The 17,666-nt window shown below is 40.4% G+C and overlaps 1 protein-coding gene across 7 annotated transcripts in view; it reads left to right on the forward strand.

Annotated features, from left to right (window-relative positions):
• FGGY (FGGY carbohydrate kinase domain containing) overlaps nt 1-17,666 on the forward strand; it is a 367,647-nt gene that overhangs the window by 258,528 nt on the left and 91,453 nt on the right. For all 7 annotated transcript variants that reach the window (XM_025052081.1, XM_015595081.2, XM_025052082.1 and 4 more), the window contains one exon: nt 9,506-9,653. In XM_025052081.1, the coding sequence (XP_024907849.1) occupies nt 9,506-9,653 (148 nt within the window). The remainder of the gene's footprint in view (nt 1-9,505; nt 9,654-17,666) is intronic.

The following is a 17,666-nucleotide window of genomic DNA, read 5'->3' on the forward strand; positions in this document are numbered from 1 at the left end:
TATGTAACCTCATCAACTAGCCCTTTATTTGGCTTAGAGACCTTATAACTTAGAGCAGTTCCTAACTTCAGATGATCAGTAAACTCTTTAATTGTGTGCAGAGTTTTGTTGACGATATACATATATTTCTGCAAGGAGGGGTCATAACTCTCATCAGATTCTTGAAGGGCTCCAGCATTTATAAACCACTAACCCAAAGACAAGAGCCCTGGATTTGGAGTTTGGAGCTCTAGATTCATACCCACTTCCAACATACATCATTGCGTGACCTTCAGTGTCCTCATCAGAACATGGGAGAATATTACGAGAGAACCAGCCCTGAATACCTCTGAGAAATCACTTTAAGTTTAGTGAAGTAGTGTATTTGGGAAAGTTTTGTAATCTGTACTATGACAGTAAGTACTCCAACTACTACTGCTACTATTACTAATGATTGTAAAAGAGGCAGTTTGGGCAATAGTTCAAGGTTGCGCAGCAGATGTCAGTCATCTATAACCTGCCTACTTTCTTGTGGAAATTGTGGTAGAGTAGCGAGAACGTTGGACTGGGAATTATGGTTAGTGTGTCAGTTCTGCCATAAATGTCTTGTGACTCAGTTTCTTCACTTATAAAATAATAATGCTGCCCTGCTTAACTCATTTTACAGGTGTTTATATGTATGAAAGTTCTTCTATAGATGAACCTCATGTGAGTAATTTTTACTGAAAATAGGAAAGAAGGATTTATGGATTAACATGCAAACTCAAACAGCAGCATGACAGCCATTTGCAGCGTTCAGTCTTGGAGTCAGAACTAGATTTAAATCCCAATTCTTTCCACATGTAAATCGACTTCCTGCCCACTTCCAACTGCCTCCCCATATATCTCTTTAGAGCTAAGTTTCACCAGAGCATTGCCTATACTCTTGGTCACTATTCTGACTTTGTACTCTTCCCTTTCTCACTGCAATTTGTATTCTGTCACCATTGGCCCCCGAAACATTTATTGTTAAGGTTCTCGGCAATCCCTGTTTGCTAAGTCCTTAGGATGTGTTCCAGCCCGCTTCCTTGTGCTCTCAGCAGCACGTGGCACCAATGACGACTTCTTCCTCTCCTTATAACACTCGCCTTTCTTGGCTTTTTTGAGGGGGATGTCAGAAAAGAACATTGGTAGTCAAGGTTCTATTAACAGAATTAAGACAATAATTAATTTAGAGGAAAAGAGCCAAAGTTACGATCCAGAGACATAATCTATACAACCTTTAAATGTACCTGAGATTTGGTATATTGGGGACCAGTGCATTTCAAGAAATTGATCCTCAGAGGGATTGAGGGAATCACTGAAGCAAAAGAGGTCTGAGGTATAAATCAGATCAAGAAAAACAGATGATCTTCAAAGGAATAACAGAAAAAATCCAGGGAAAGTGGGAGGAAAAAAACAAGTTGAGAGAAAGTAAATTAGGAGAGCTTCATGCTGACAATCTGTAGGGACCTGAAACCAATACTGCTACTACTACTACAATCAGAGTCATAATTTATAGAACCCTGTGCCTCTCTGAGTCTTCCTTCTTGATCTGCTTTTCAAACTCATGGTCTTTTTCTTGACCATAACATCAGAATTCATCACAGCTAATTTCCTGGACCTCTTCTCTCTTTGCTGTTTTTTCCAAGGTGATCCCTTCTATACTCTTAGCTTGATCTCCATTTTAAGGATTCTCAGATTTTATCTCCAGCTCGTATATTTAGTATGTATTTAATGAATGTTGGTTTGCTTTCCTTTCACTTTCTTTCTATTGTCTTACAAAGGAAAGTGTATCTCTATTTTATCAGATCCATGAATAGAATATTCCAAAACTGTAGAACCCATTGTGCTTCAGGTCTTCGAAAGAAATAGGCCTAGCTTTTATTAAAGTGAGGCTGGCTATTTGGAAAGGACAATAGATTCCATGGAATCAGAAACCATATGTCTCTTTTGGTGTGACTTATGGCTCTTTGAAAGCAGCAATGCGGGCCACCCCTGTCGTAGAGCTTAGCATCCGCAAATCCTGTTTGAAACTGCAAAAACAAGTGTTGATAAACAGGTTTAGTATTTTATACTCTTGATTTACCATAATTCTTTTAGATAAGACATCCCTGAAGAGAAATGTCTTATGAGCTTATAAATTAAGTAAACACTAACTAGATGTGCCCATGCATGTAACTGGCAACCAAAGTCTCTCTCTGTGTGGGGCCAAATAGCCAGATATTTCACTGTGTAGCCAGAGATCTTTTAACATTGATCGTAACTTTGGCTCTTTTCCTCTAAATTAATCATTGTCTTAATTCTGTTATGGAACCTTGACTACCAGTGTCTCAAAATGAGTTTCTGGTGATGTCAGGATTTAGCAGGAAGATGTTGGCTTAATCCACAGTGCTGGATTCCAGGTCAGCAGCAGAGCCAAGGTTCAAGTTCATTCCTCTGACTGTATGATGAGTGTCTTATGGGCATTTATGATGCAAGAGTGAACAAAGCAAAAAAGAAAAAAAAAGTCTCTGCTTTCATGGAAATTACACATCCACACACATATATATGTGTGTGCCTGTTTGTGTGGAGAGAGAGAAAATGCATCTGCACACCAGGAATTGATTAATATTCTAAAGAAAAATAGAGATTAGTAAGGAATATAGAATAGGGGGTGTTGGGGTGGGAACTCTTTCAGGTGGGGAAGCCATCCTTGATGAGGTGACCCTTGAGCAGGACGCTGAATAAAGAATGAGAATAAATCATGGTTATATGGGGAAGATCCCTCCAGTACAAAGGAACAGCAAGGCCCAAGGCCTTGAGCAGTTCCAGGGACATTGTAAAGGCCACTGAGACTGGACCAAAGTGGAAGAGAGCAGAGGACAGGTAAGGGCCGAAAGTTAGCCAAGGGCCAAACTGTGCGAGTTGTTGTAAGGACACTGGATTTTTTTCAAGATTTTAGTTCTTTAGCGGGAGAAGGACCCAAACAGATTTACCTTCAAAAGGATTAAGTTGGCTGCTCTGTGGAGGGTCAACTAGACCATTGGTGGGGACAGAGGGACAGGGTGGGAGGTATGGCCCCTGACCTCAGCTTACGGTCTGCTGGAGGGGAAGGTTGTAAACAGAGAAGCTCAGCCTGTTCTCAGTTACTTTTGCAAGGTTGCTGTTAGCATAAGTCATTTCTCATTGTGATTCTATTGGTTTCAGGTCCCTTCAGATTGTCAGCATGAAGTTCTCCTAATTCACTTTCCCTCAACCTGTTCCCCCCTCCCCCCACCACTTTCCCTGGATTTTTTCTGTTATTCCTTTGAAGATCTGTTTTTCTTGATCTGATTTATGCCTCAGACCTCTTTTGCTTCTGTGATTCCCACAATCCCTCTGAGGATCAATTTCTTGAAATGCACTGGTCCCCAGTCAACCAAATCTCAGGTACATTTAAAGCTCCCCATTAAAGGTTGTATAAATCCCCCTGGAGCAAGAAAAGGGGGGGAAAAAAAGGATAAGAACATTTATTAAGAATTTGCATTGTCTCCGACACTGTACTTAGTGCTGGTTTTCTGTATATTATCTCATTTAATTCTAAATGAGGAAATGAATATTATAGGGAGCTCTCAGACTCCACTTCTAAAGATTATTCTCACTTTCTATTCTGCTCTTGTGTTCTCAGATTGCTCCTTTGGCCTTTATGGCTTTGTCAACCTCCATCCCTCAGTCTGACAACTGAGGCCATCAGTCTAACAGCAAGTATTTACTAGGCTCCCTGAGCTAGTACATTCATGGAACCAGGGTGAAGATATTAATACCTTTCATCCCTTAGGGCGTGCCAGGATAATCAGTAAATTCTTGATGGCTTTTGGATGAGAAATGTTTCTTAAATAGAAAGAAGCTAGCTATTATAATGCCTTTATTTGGCTTCTGTTTTGCATGCAAGGATAAGAAAGTAAGTGCTCGAGGCATCAGGGTCCTCTCCAGAAGACCGAGGGCTGTACTGACTTAGGAAATAAATTCTCCATTTTCTACCTTTCAACGGGTTACCTATAGCCCGGCACATGCCTGGAACATGGGAAGAGAGTGTCACAAGATGTTTGTCCTTTTCCCTGTCCCCTTCCGAGGTGCACACTGGCATGCCTGGAACGTTGTAGTCATATGACTCCAGAGATCCACCCTTGGGAAGCCCAGTGCTACAATGAGATATAGAGATATCAACAACCTAGAAATTTCAGTGCTAATATTCTGCATTGGATCTATATTCTTTTTACATTTTAACAACTATGTTTTGAGCATCTGAAAGGATGAATAAGATGTGACTCTTTACCAGAAAGAGTTCAGATTCACGAGAAGATACAGATAAAATATTACCATACAGTGGGGAAAAAATGACATTCATCTATTTAATGTATACTTATGAGTGCCAGAGATGATACAGATAAAATATTACCATACAGTGGGGAAAAAATGACATTCATCTATTTAATGTATACTTATGAGTGGTACTATGTGCCAGGTTCTCCGCTAAATCCTGAATGTATTCTCGCAATGCTCTGCCTTCGTATAACTTAAAGTCCAGAGGAGGCCGTAGGCAGTTAACAAACAAATGAACAAGTAAATAAGCCTACAGGGACCGTGCACGATACGAAAGAAATTAACAGAGTGCAATGATAGAATACCAGGGAAACCCCATTTAGGCAAGATGATCAGGAAAGCCCTGGCTGGTGGAGGGACAGTTAAGATTTGAGGGATAAAAAGGAGCTAACCATGTGAAGAGCAGAAGGGGAAAGTGTAGGCTAAGGGATGGACGTATGTGAAAGCCTTGAAGAGAAGGCTGAGGAATTGATATTAGGCCACAATCTATAGTGGGCAAGGTAAGGTTGGAGATGAGGGGAGGGTCTGAATCAACCAGGACCTTATAAGCCAAGATAAAAAACTGATTTTGTCCAATGGACAGTGGTTAGCCATTGCAGGATTGTAAGTAAGGAGATAATGTAATTGGTGTTCCTGCAGGGCTTTATTCCCAAACCAGAGGGTACAGATTTTATTGTCAAACCCCCAACATAGGTGATAAGGGCAGGTGGCATTCTACTCCTGAGGGTGCTTGAGTATGTCAGGATCATTCCTCCTTTCCTCTTGTAAGGATGAAATTGAAGAGTAAGGAAGAGAATGGAGGCAGTTGTATTCTGTATAGGTTGCTATGTGGCCATAGGCAGTGAAAGAAGCATTGGTCCAAGAATGGCCTCCAAAAGATGGTATCAAAGATGAGTCTGGAATGATGATTGACAGAAGTAGGTAAAGAAAGCAAAGAAGAGAGTTCTAGGCAAGAGGGAGCAGAATAGGCAAGTATCCAGAAGCATATTATGGAAATTAAAAGTAGTTTAGTGTGATTATGGCATGGTGTGTGCAGGGGTGAGGAGGGAGGAAGAATGGAAGACATGTCTGCAATACAGTGCAGTGTAGGAAGAGCTAGGTAATGAAGAACATCTCATGCTAGGCAAGGAAGTTTGTGCTTTCTCTTGAGGACAATAGGGAGGAAGCACAGAAGGGTTTAGGTAGAGGCAGAAGTCATAATCAAAGTTGCATTTTCGAAGAATCTCCCAGGAAGGAGTACAGGAAACGTAGGGGCAAGTTTTCAAGAGGAGAAATAAGGTAGGAGGCCAAAGCTCTAATCTAGGCATTCAAATGTGGCCTGAATAAAGTAGAAGCAGTTGAGCTGGACAAAGGTCTTCTGGTTAGAGGGATATTTAAGTTAGTAAATTGACAAGTCCTGGTGAAAAATTAAATTTGAGAGCCGAGGGGAACAGCTGACTCTGTTCCCCAAATGGTTACTTGAGCAATGGCTTAGATGAGATTGGCTTTGATTAATCCCAAGAAACACAAAGGAAGAGTGGGTGTACCAGAAAAGACAATGTGTGTCATATGATGCATTTTTGTCAAGGTCCTTTTGGACATCTAAGAGGAAGCATTGGATGGGTAGTTGGATATTTGGCCTGGAACTCAAGAGATAGAAATGAGCATGAGATAAGGGCATATGTTTGGGAGTCCTCAGCCCTAGATGGTAACTGGAGCCATGAGAGGAGGACGGAATCACCCAAGGGTATATAAAGAGTGAGAAGAGGGATGAGGACAGATCTCTGGGAGATTTCAGGTGTTTAAGGGACAAGCAAAGGAAGAGAATGAGCTAGAGAGGAGGTAAAACCAAAAGAGTATAGTGTTCTGGAAACAAAGGCAAGAGAACAAATGAGTAAGAAGTGGTCAAGTGATACAGAAAGTGGAAGAGAATTCAAGTAAAATAAAGGCAGAAAATTGTCCAGTGGAGTTAGCAGCAGAGAAAGCCTTGTTCCTCACTATGGGACCAGTGTCAGTAGAAAGGGGCAGGCAGAATACATATTGTGGTGGCTCAAGAAGTGAGGATCTGGAGACAGTGTGGAAACTTCCTTTCCAAGACTCTCTTATGCCTGAAAAGGGACAAATTCTTCTGTTAAACCATGTATTCGGATTTGGGGTTTGAAAGTATGGTCACCATACTTCTGGGTAGCCTATGAATCCAGAAAGTTAAATGATTTCTGGACAGGGAGGAGAGAATGGAGATTCCAAGGCTTCTATCTGTGTTCAAGATTATAAACAATAAAGTCTGAAAAAATCTTCCCGGACTCTTGGATTTTTCTAAAGCTAGAAATTAATTTTCTGTGGTGGGAAAGGAGAGAGAACTATGTATTGATCATCTATCATTTTATAGTGCTCAGGACTCTATATTTAATCTTCATAGGAACCTAGAAGGTACAAATATCAGCGCTGATTGCAAAAGAAGTAAACTAGGTTCAGAGAGGTTCAGTGTACCTGATCACCCAACTGGTACATGGTGAAGTCACTTTGTGATCATTCAAACTGTATTTTCTTTATTATACTCAATGGGACTAGGACAGCAAGAATTTCTCCCTCTAAGACAGGATATATGAGCCTGGAGTTCATGAGAGGGAGGGAGAATGATCTATTTGGAACAGTTAATATGTGATTCCCAAGCTGGAAGAGGGCAGACAGCCATTTGAGAAGGAATTGATAAAACATACAAAATGAATCAAAGTCAGAACCAAAAAAGGCATCATGCAAGGTTAAAATTATGTGAATAATGATGTGCATTCGTTATTTTAATGTTTTCCAAGTGCATTTCATTTTGAATGATATACTCAGATAGCACACATGGTAAGGTATAATTGAAAAAACGTGCAGGAGAATGGCTGCATTCAAAGAATAAACATACAGCTGCGAGGAGGTTAGGAGTCAAAGGGGTAAGCATATGCCCCGTCCCCCAGGGATCTCATTAGTGCATGAGTGACCATATATGCAGAGGCTAAATGAATCTCACTGTTTGCAAAGACCCGCGATAAATGAGACAATGACGAATCAATAGTAATTAAGCCTATAGATTCTTATTGACCCAGATGTCTGAAACCAAATGCCCTGCTCTGAGATTCCTTGAGAGGCAAATGAAAAGATTTATAGACACACACTTAAAAAAAAAAAAAAATCCCTTTACTCTAAGTACAGTGATGCTATTCTGAAGAAAAATGTTGCTAGAATTAGTGCAGACTCTTGACTTCTTGCTGGAAAAGATGTTCTCTTGGCTTTTGTTGTCAGTGTGGTTGCTGTTGGACCAGGAGTAGAGAGAGAGCAGAGAAATAGAAAATCAGGATGTGATCATATTCTATACAGATGGTTCTGGTCCCACCTTCCATAGAGGCCTTGGAGGAGACCTTCCTGACACTATCATACAAGCATGCTAAAGCAGAGTTTGAATGAGGGACTTTGGCAAATCGTTACTGACCTGGAATACAGAAAACACATGGCTTCAGAGTCACACAGAGAAGGGTTTAGATTTGGACTCTGTCAAGTAAGTGCTTCACCTCTTCAACGTCCCTCTTGTAAAGGGACATTAATAGTGTTTGCCTCACTAAGCTGGTTGAAGGCCTGGAGCACACTCAGGGAGCTGCAGTTGATGATGATGTGGTTGGTGAGCCTTTTCCCAACCACACTGCTGTCCTCCTAATGTGATCTAAGGCAGATTTTTACGGGTGGAAACGAGGTGTCACGGCAAGAAGCAAAAAGGTGGCCTGGTAGATAGGACTGCCCTTGCCTCTACCCAGCATACGTCACACACATGTACACACATTCTCACACTTACATTCCCTCACACACTTACATAGAGCTGTTTTGCTTTTCTTTCTTTTCTATATTGGAGTTCCACATAACACTTTTATTCAATAAAAGAGCTTGAAAACCACCGCTCTGCTCTTTAATTTATAAAACTTCCAGGAACTTCATGCAATCCATGGGAACACTCAGTGTCACAAAGCTGGAACTCGAAACCTCTGAGCTGTACTCCTCAAACATGTTTTAAATGTAAGTCATAAATACGATCTTAGGTATCTTAGGTATAACCTCCCTTGGATACTGATTTCCTATTTTTTTCCACTGTTATTCAAGCCATGTTTTTAACCATTAAAGCTATCGTTCCAGAGACACCAGTGGGAAGTCGCATGGATGCCAACCTCTGATAAACCCACTTTCTTCTAGAATTGTTGATTTGGGACTTTGAGAAGGAAGTACTTTTAAAGAGGGAGAGGTAGCCAACTTGAATCTTTGTGACATGCAGTGAAATTTAACCCAGTGAGGTAGCTGTTCTTAACGTATGGGAAAACTGAAGTTCAGGGAGGTTATGTCGTTGGCACATGTTACTCAGCTGGGACAGGGAGAACGAAGATTTGAACCTAGGACTGCCTCGACTCCCAAGCCCATCGTCTCCACCTCCCTCCCACCTGAACATGTAAAGACTGAGAGAGGTACTCAGACTCCCTCATTCTCCACATGAAGGAACCGAGGCTTAAACAGGAGAAAGAACTAATGCAATAGCATTTGGTGGGTTAAGGTTAGAAATCAAGTGTCCTAATTCTTGATCCTAACTGCATTCACTCCATACTATCACTTCCCTTAGCAAGCTCCTTTCCTGAGTCTGGGAACTTATATTTGCCTCCATTCGTCATCTCATCGTTATTATTACAAGTAGGAATACCAATTTTAAAAAATCCTTTACATATGTACAGTATAGTACACTTTATAAAATACTGTATCTTCACATATATAATCTTTTTTGATCTTCACAATAGCTGTATGAAGTAAGTTGGACAGGGAATATGTATCTTGTTTTACAGATGCAAAGAAAGTGGTTCAGAAAGTTTGAATAACTTTCTCATGGTTACACCCTACGAGGGATAAAGCCATTCCTAAATCTGGTCTTCTGATTCCAAACCTTTCCACCCTCTGCTAGGACATCCCATCTATTCTGGGTGATAGTACAGTGATGTGAGAGATCAGTATGCTGGTTTCTGTGGGTTTGGGGTAGTTTCTTTGCTGAAGCTTTTGGGACTCTGCTTACCTTCTGGATCTGATGTGGAAGTACAAATGGTTTCTTTCTGCAGAACAGTTTGCTCCCCGACCCTACCCCCACTTTTAAAAACAAAATTCACTTCTCTTCCAGATGCCAGAGTGTATATGCATATTTGAACAGTCACCTGGATCTAATTAAGAAGGCTCAGCCTGTGGGTTTCCTCACTGTTGATTTACATGTTTGGCCAGATTTCCATGGCAACCGGTCTCCCTTAGCAGATCTGACACTAAAGGGCATGGTAAGTGACAGCCAGTCCTTGCTCAAAGGTGAAGGCAGGCCAAAGGGCCACAAAATTTGGAAGAAGCAAAGTGGGAGAAAGGAAAAGAAGAAAACTAAACAAAACAGGCCAACAGCCCACTAGCTTCCTGTAGACGCGCTGCTGTTATGAAGGTTCTTGTTGCTCTGCAGGATGATCTGCTGAAAGTTCTCCTTGTTTCTGAGCCAATCTTGAGAGCGCTAAAAGCAGTATTTCTTACATTTAGCTACTGCTGCCTCTTCGTCCCATGGAGTGGCTGGAGGTTGTGAGCCCCTGCCTGTGTAATTTTTGTATTTACATCAGTTTGAAGAGTCATGTTTTCCATCTCCATCCCCTGGCTGCCTGGTAAGTAAGTGGTAAATATTACCACCCATGATCTTGCTTGCCACAGACACACATCTGCCTGGTCTCTGTAAGTCAGAGCTATTCAGAGTCCATGCTAATATGATTCGAATTTCAGATGGAACTTTGGTGAAAGTAAAATACAATTAATAACTTACGTCGGTGGATAAATTCAGCTCTTAGTGACATTAAGGGTCACTTCCAGTGCAGAGAGTCCAGGCTCTCCCGGAGGGGCCAGGATGAACTTGGTGGGAAAGCTCATAACCACCTAAGCTAAGATATGACATCTTGGTGGCCAAGTGAGATTAGGTGGCTAAGAGTAGTATAGCCATCAAGAATCGCGTGAAAGTGAAAGAAGTAGAGTTAAGCTTCAGTTCCAAGAGGCAGGAGAGGCCACGAATAAGAAAATAAGCCATCAATACAGAATGTAGGAAGCTGTCAAAAGCTGAGAAGCAGAGTGTGAGGTATATTAAGGTGGAGAATTCAGAGTGGAGGCTGCGAGCAAGGTAAGGTTTATGCACTGCATGGCAATGGAGCAGGCCTGCTGGCTCGAAGCCCTTCAAGACTCACTTCTATGGTTTGTGATTAATTTCACTGAGATGGTTTTAAATATTTTTATGATGCCAACAGGAAGACCTGATCTTTATTTTCATTACTTTGTTGACATAATCAACTTGTGCTAAAAAAAAAATGGAGTCAAGGTGAAAAGAAAAGAAAATTGGACACAGCAAAAGTTATGTGTGTCTAGAGTCCGTGAAGTGTGCCCACACAACAAAAATTATTTGGCCTGTGGAAGCAGAAGGAGAAATGTCCAGAGAGGGCCATGTGGCCACAGGTTGCAACTAGAAAGCCATGCTTTCGGATAACTGACTCTCTGGATGCAGACAGAGGTTAGGGGAAGAACACATTTTTGTATGGGTACAAAAATGAGTGTCAATTAAAGACAAATAACAGAAGCCAAATACCTTAGACACCTAAAATGCTAAAGAAGTTAAGAAGCCTGACCAGTTCATAAAATAACCCCCAAACAAAGCACAGTTGTATAGTAAAATGATCTGGATCTAGAGTCATTCTCTTGGGGTCCTCCCCTTGCCACTCTCTGTCTACCCAGTTTCAACACCCAGCATGGCAGGTGCCATGTCTCCCAGTGGCTTTTGTCTATTTCTTAAAACTAAGCCCAACATTCAAAGACTTAAGAATTCTAATAAAGGTAGCCCAAATGCAGAATGTAATTCCAAAAGAGACCATGGAGTATTTTTATGAATGCCTGTCTCATTAGAATAAGTGCTTACTCACCAAAGGAGATTTCTTACATGCGGAAATATGCCCAATTATATCGAAATATCCTACTATGTTTGCTTCCTTTAAAGTTTCACTGGTTTATAAATATACCTCATATATTACCTGATATTTCTTATCACTGTTTTCCTTTCATAACTGTTCATGGGTTAGGCTAACATTAGAATAGCTGTCACTTCATGAGTTTACATCACAGCACTGGAAGGAGAAGGTGACCTAGATAAGATAGAAGGAAGGAAATTCTGAGCTAAATGGTCCCCAGACCAGCGACCTGGGTATCACCTGGGAGTAAATCCAATTATGGGTAACATCAAAATAATCATCCTGAAAACTATGTTATCCTTTTGTCAGAACCTACAATGACTACTGTCTCCAGCACTCATTCAGTAAATATTTATTTGGTACCTACTATATGCGGAGCACTGCTGTAGACACAGTAAGGTACAATAATTCCTTCATTCATATTTCAAGGGAAAGGAGGGCAGTGCTTGATAAAATGTGTACATAGCAACTAGAATTGTCAGGGTAACCCCAGGAGGGCAAGAACCATATATGATTTCTTCTTTGGGCTCTCGAAACATTTCTCTGGGTACATACTAAGTGTTTAATGTGTACTTATTGATAATTTATAGTCAACATGGAGATAATAAAGAGATCTTGCATTCTTTTAGAAAAAATACATATGAACAATTTGCCAATACTGAATGGATTAGTTGCTACTCTTACTATCCATATGATAAGTATTTAATACCAGTATTAATGCCCAAGTAAATTCAGAGAAGAAGCTCCCATTTTATCTTAATTATGGATACATTTGTCAATCAATTATTTTAACAAACAAACACAGGCCCTGTTATAGGTGGTAGTAGGAATAAGAGTAGCCATAATTCCAGCTCTTGGGAATATTACTGTGTTGGGAGCAGGCAATATATAAACAAGCATTGGGGATACTGGGTCAAGCTCCAGGTACCATTCAGTGTCCAGGGCTCCCTACATGCATAGAAGATGAGACCCAACCTGTTTTCACTGGTCAAGAAAGGCTTCAACTAGGAGGCGACACTGAGTGAAGTGGAGAAGAGGGTTTGGGGCCAGGGAAGTCATAGTATATGCAGTGTTCTGGAGGGGAGGAGAGAGCATGGCATATGAATGTCAATGATTTTGGCTTCTTATATCATTGTCTTACCAATGATCAGTTGCATTTAGCATTTTATCTTGGTAATAAGAAAGTATTTTCTCAGAACCACTCCCTATTCTCCTTCGGCTTCAGCAGCATTATGCTCTCTTAATTCTTTGCTCTTGCACCAGTGACTCTTGTCTCTTACTTTTGTTAAACATCCATTCATTCATTAAGTGTTGTTCACCTACTATGAACACAAAGGAAAAAAGAAACTGTACCTGTCCTGAGTTCACATGAAAGTAGGGAAGATAATTATTGTACGTGTGTGTGTGTGTGTGTGTGTGTGTAATCATTATACAGTGTGATGATACCTGTAATATAAACATCGATGTAAGCTGAAGGGGGTGCTCTGTAAATATCTGACTTTGAAATTTTTTTAAAAACTGGCATTTGGTTAAGCAAGGCCTCATACAACCTTTCTCTACTTCACTTGAAAATGACCGGTGAAGATTCAGAAAAATCATTAACTCATGCTGACTTTGACACTTAAGATGACATTCAGCTAGGAAAACTAGAATTGGCATTCTCAGAATCTGGGAATATTTTCCAGCATCTAAAAGACTAAATATAACTTGTTCGATAACCGTAGTACATGACATATGAGCATAGTAAACCACTAGCCTTGGAAGAGTTCGGACATCTCCACCTTTTGCTCTCTCACTTAAAAATGCAAGGCCCCTTTAAGGCTAAAAAGAGGATAGTCATCCCTCTACCCTGCTACTGCGGTTAGAGTTTTTGTTTTGTTTTGCTTTTTGGAAGCAGCCAGCAAGTTGAATTTCCCAGAACTCCTACACAACTCGAATCTTATCTTCTCTTTCAGTTCAGTCCATTAGAAAACTGCCAACCCAAGAAGCCAGCTGAGCAGGGAGTCTGATCTAGGATGAATGGTGGTGCTGCCCTGCATGCTAAGGATCCTGAGTTTAAAAAAAAAAAAAAAAAAATCTATTAATGAGGCAGAGACAGGAAAACCCTGTGAATTTGGAGGAGGGGTGTAGTTTTGCATGACTGCTGCTTTAGGATTAGAAACCTGGGCAGTGGTGACCCACCTCTGGCCAACAAAATAGGAACTGCTAGCCTCTCGAAATTGGCAACTAGCTGTAGATCTGAAGAGGCAAATCCAAACTACAGTGAGTTGGGTTGGAAGTAAATCATGAGGACTGTATGCTGGGAAACACTGAATATGTATAACTCTAGTTAGAATGAATAAAAAAATAATAAAGCGAGTCCATTAGGAAAACCATGTTGCATACAAAGAAAAAGAGATACCGTATTGAACACTTAGGGAAAGGCCTCTTAAAAAATATTTATTACTGAAACCAAAAGAAAATATTAAAAACTCCTCGACATATTCAATGGGATTTTTTTAAAGGCACATCTCTATGAAATAGGGTAGAAACTTATTAGGAAAAAATGAGTTTGGAAGAAAAGTCAGTGGAATAGAAAAAAAAAAAAAAGGAAGTGATAAAGACAACCAAAAATACTAAATAGAATTAAAACCTGCATCGAGGGCAATAAACATAACTTTTACTGAAGAAAAATAAGATCAGAGCTGTCATAAGATACAGCATATATTTTAAATTTACTAGAAAAACATTTTGAGGGTGGGGACTATAGCTTATTTACTGTTTAAATTTCAACAGTGCCTAGGTCAGAGACAGGGACATGTCTCTGTTGGCTTATAGTTAAGCAATTATTTTAATCTTTCTTTGCCAAGTGAGGAATGAATGGTGGCCTGCCCTTGTTCACAATACCAAGAAATGGCAGAGCTTCAATAAAAACATGAATCCTGACTTTCGGGGCTCTTATCCCCATGAGGCTGCCTTAACTCATAACTCTGGACTTCGAGAAGTGTACTGAGGACTATAAAAAAGGAGTCCAAATTCCTATGTCACGTACAGCTTAATGCTGAACCACACTCCTCACTCTGGTCCTTGCTCCTTCGTTCTGACCACCAGCTTTCTCACTCTTTCTCCAATTTTTATCTTTATTTTGGTCCTTGAATTAAAGCTCTGACCCTGTCTTTTCTCAGTAATGGTTCCAGTTTCCTTCCTACCCTCACTGACTCAGAGTTCAAAAGTAATTGTCACGCCTGGTTCAACTTGGCTCTAAACACTTCCACGTTAGGTGCATACCCTCGCAAGCAGGAACAGGGCACCAGGCATCCTTCCATTATGCTTGATAGAATCATTTCCTTTTTTGATCTGGTAACAGTTGGCTCCCTGCCATGTGACTAGCTATTTTATTTTGTTTGGTGATGAAGTGTCAACCTACAGCATTGGGCTAAAAAGAGATGGAGGTTAGGGGGTGGACAGCTTAATAGTATGCCTGGACCAAGTAGTCAACTATGTAAATAGTTCTCCTTTCCACTTAATAAATGAGGCATGGAGAGCTAAGAAATGCGCATGCGATATTTAAACGACGTAGAAGCTTGGGTAACAGCCATCAATCATTGTCAAAACATTTAACACTGGTGATTATAGTTTCTTTAAAACCAAACCAAAACAAAAAATTCTTACTTTTAAAGTGAAGAAACATGACATGGTCACACATGGAGATAGATGAAGCTAAATTCTCACCATCAGGAATCGTTGCATGGTTTATGCTTGTTTGGGTGTGTGGTTGTTTTTATTCTGAACGGTTGTTGGATAGTTTTACCCCTGTGAACTAGTAAAGAGAGCCCAGGTTTTACTGTCAGACCTGCATCTGCATCCTGACTGGAAAGTGTATCAGTTGTATGACCTCTGAGGTTAGCTCTGTGAAGTCAATCTGCTTGTCAGTGAGCGGGAAAGACACAGGCTTCCATGCATCATTGTCAGAATCAAATGGGAAGACTGTCACATAGTACACAGACAGCAACAGAAATGCTTTTAAATCTGTGGCTCCTTAGGTTCTTACTCACATGTTTACAATGTGGGCATCCAGATGATAAGTATCCCCTTTGAATTCTGAGCAGCCCATCATGAGCTGTCCACCTTAGTCTCAGGACCAACCGGATTCACCAGCCATGAAAATCATAGCCACCAACAACCAGCTAGAAAAGCTGAACAATCACTTGGTCTGTCACAGGAACCAAGTTTTATACAGGTGTAGTGATTAGTGATTGGCCCTCAATTTCCCCACCGACTTAGTGAGAAACTCAAATTTGGTGTACCTGCAAAACAGCTAGTGCTATAGGAATTTTGAAAGAGTCCTTACCTCCTTGTATATATGACCAGTTGTTATTCTGTTATTCTCAAATTAGTATGAGCTTTTCATTTTGATGGGTTTTTTAAAAATTATTTTCCTGAAATACCCACTCAAAGAATTAAATTACCCCAGAGACATAGCAGGCCGTGAGAACACACCATGTTCACCATTGGTTGAAACGTGTTTTCTGTGCTTCGTTTTGGAAATACAGCATTCTGTAGAACAGAAAGTTACTTTCTGGTTCTTTGAAGAGCTGTGATTTCTAACGTAAGGCCATATGCTGCTCAAACTGCTGGAGAGGTTGAATGCTGCTCCAAAAGCTCTTCAAAGCAAGCACAGAGCAAGTGTGCATGTGGAAAACGGGGAGAGAGTCAGGAAAGAAGCATTACAAGATCTTAGCCAGTTCCCAGAGGACTAACTCCTAGCTAGAGATGGGCAGCACTAAACAGAGTCAGATGTGGATGGAGTCAGCAACTCAGATGAGTACTTTTGTAAGAGCTCAGTAGAAACCAGAGGGTGTATCCTTGTGGCTTCCTCTGATAGGGTGATCGATGACGGAGCTGGAAGTACGTGAGCAAATTAAAGCAGCTTTTGAGTGATATATTTATAAGCTTTGGAAACATGTGGGCTCTTTGACATACATTTGTTGATGTTTTTCTTATGATTTAATGCTGTTTTATTTAGCCATTTTTACATATTGTTTTTGCCTATGAAAAATCAAATCCTATAACAAAGCTTAATATCCTCAGTATCATTTTACTGGTTATCTGATAATGTGTATTTCTTTTTTTTTCCTTTGAAGTAATTAATGTAGCAGCTAGTGTTGTGATTTATAATAGGTCTCATTTATTCAGGAATCATGATGTGCCAGGCACCAAGGTAGCTGCTTTACATGCATCAACACCAATTTTTATATTAACCCTACAAGGCAGTATCGTTGCTCCCATTTAAAAGAATGGAGAAACTATGGTTCAGAAAGTCTAAGTTATTTACTCAGAAAAGATGGGAAGTTATATTAGATCCTAGTCAATTCAGACCAGGGTCACTGATGTTCTTTGAAAGAAAAAAAGTTTTAAGATTAAAAAAAACAAACAAACAAAAAAAAAACCAAGTCTTTTGTATTTTCATACTCTCTTGCTCTATATTCAGTGTGTTTGCCATATTTCTTCCTCATTTTACTGACTTTTTAAATTATATCACAGAGGTAGACTTTTCTTCCCTAGTACATTCTATCTTCTCTATATACACTAAAAAACAAGTAGTACTGGGGGAGGGGGTAGATAATGGACAGGAGTTCTGCCCAAGTGCATAATGAGGAGTGAATTAGGTAGAAGTCGGCTAGGAAGGCCCGACAGATAAACAATGAGAAAGAACTGAGGCCAGAGGACCAAGAATGGAATCTAAAGAGTTGTATAAATCAAAGACAGGGTTGGATGATACAGGTGGGGGCCAAGACAGTTGACCAGAACAGCTTTGGGATACTGGTACATGACATATTAAAATAACTTAGATTTAGAGCTTCAGAAGCAGAGCAGACAAAGGTGTGAAGTGCTTGGTCTGTCTGGGAAACAGCAAATGGACTGGAGTTCACCAGTAGAACAAGGTTGTAAGGGACAGTGCTGGCCCATCATCTAGTCAGTGTGTGTGTTTTAGTTGTGTGTTGCTGCTTTAATGAATTACCACAAAGTTAAATCTTAAATTTATTTTCTCCTAGTTCTGTAAATTAGAAGCCCTGGCTGGCTTTAGCAGGTTTCTCTGTTCCAGTTTTCTCAAGACTAGAACCAAAAGCTCTTATCAGCAAGCTCTGGGAATAATCTACCAAACTCATTCAAATTCTTAGCCAAATTAAACTCCATGCAGTTGTAGGAGGCCCCTGTTTCCCGGCTGACTGTCAGGCCGGGGTCCTCAGCTTCCGAAGGCCACCCTTACCTCTTGGCTCCTTGTCTCTTTCTTCTACCTTCAAAGTCAGCAATGGCAGATCAAGTCCTTCT

The sequence above is a fragment of the Pteropus alecto genome, unplaced genomic scaffold (assembly GCF_000325575.1).
Source record: "Pteropus alecto unplaced genomic scaffold, ASM32557v1 scaffold25, whole genome shotgun sequence".
NCBI lineage: Eukaryota > Metazoa > Chordata > Mammalia > Chiroptera > Pteropodidae > Pteropus > Pteropus alecto.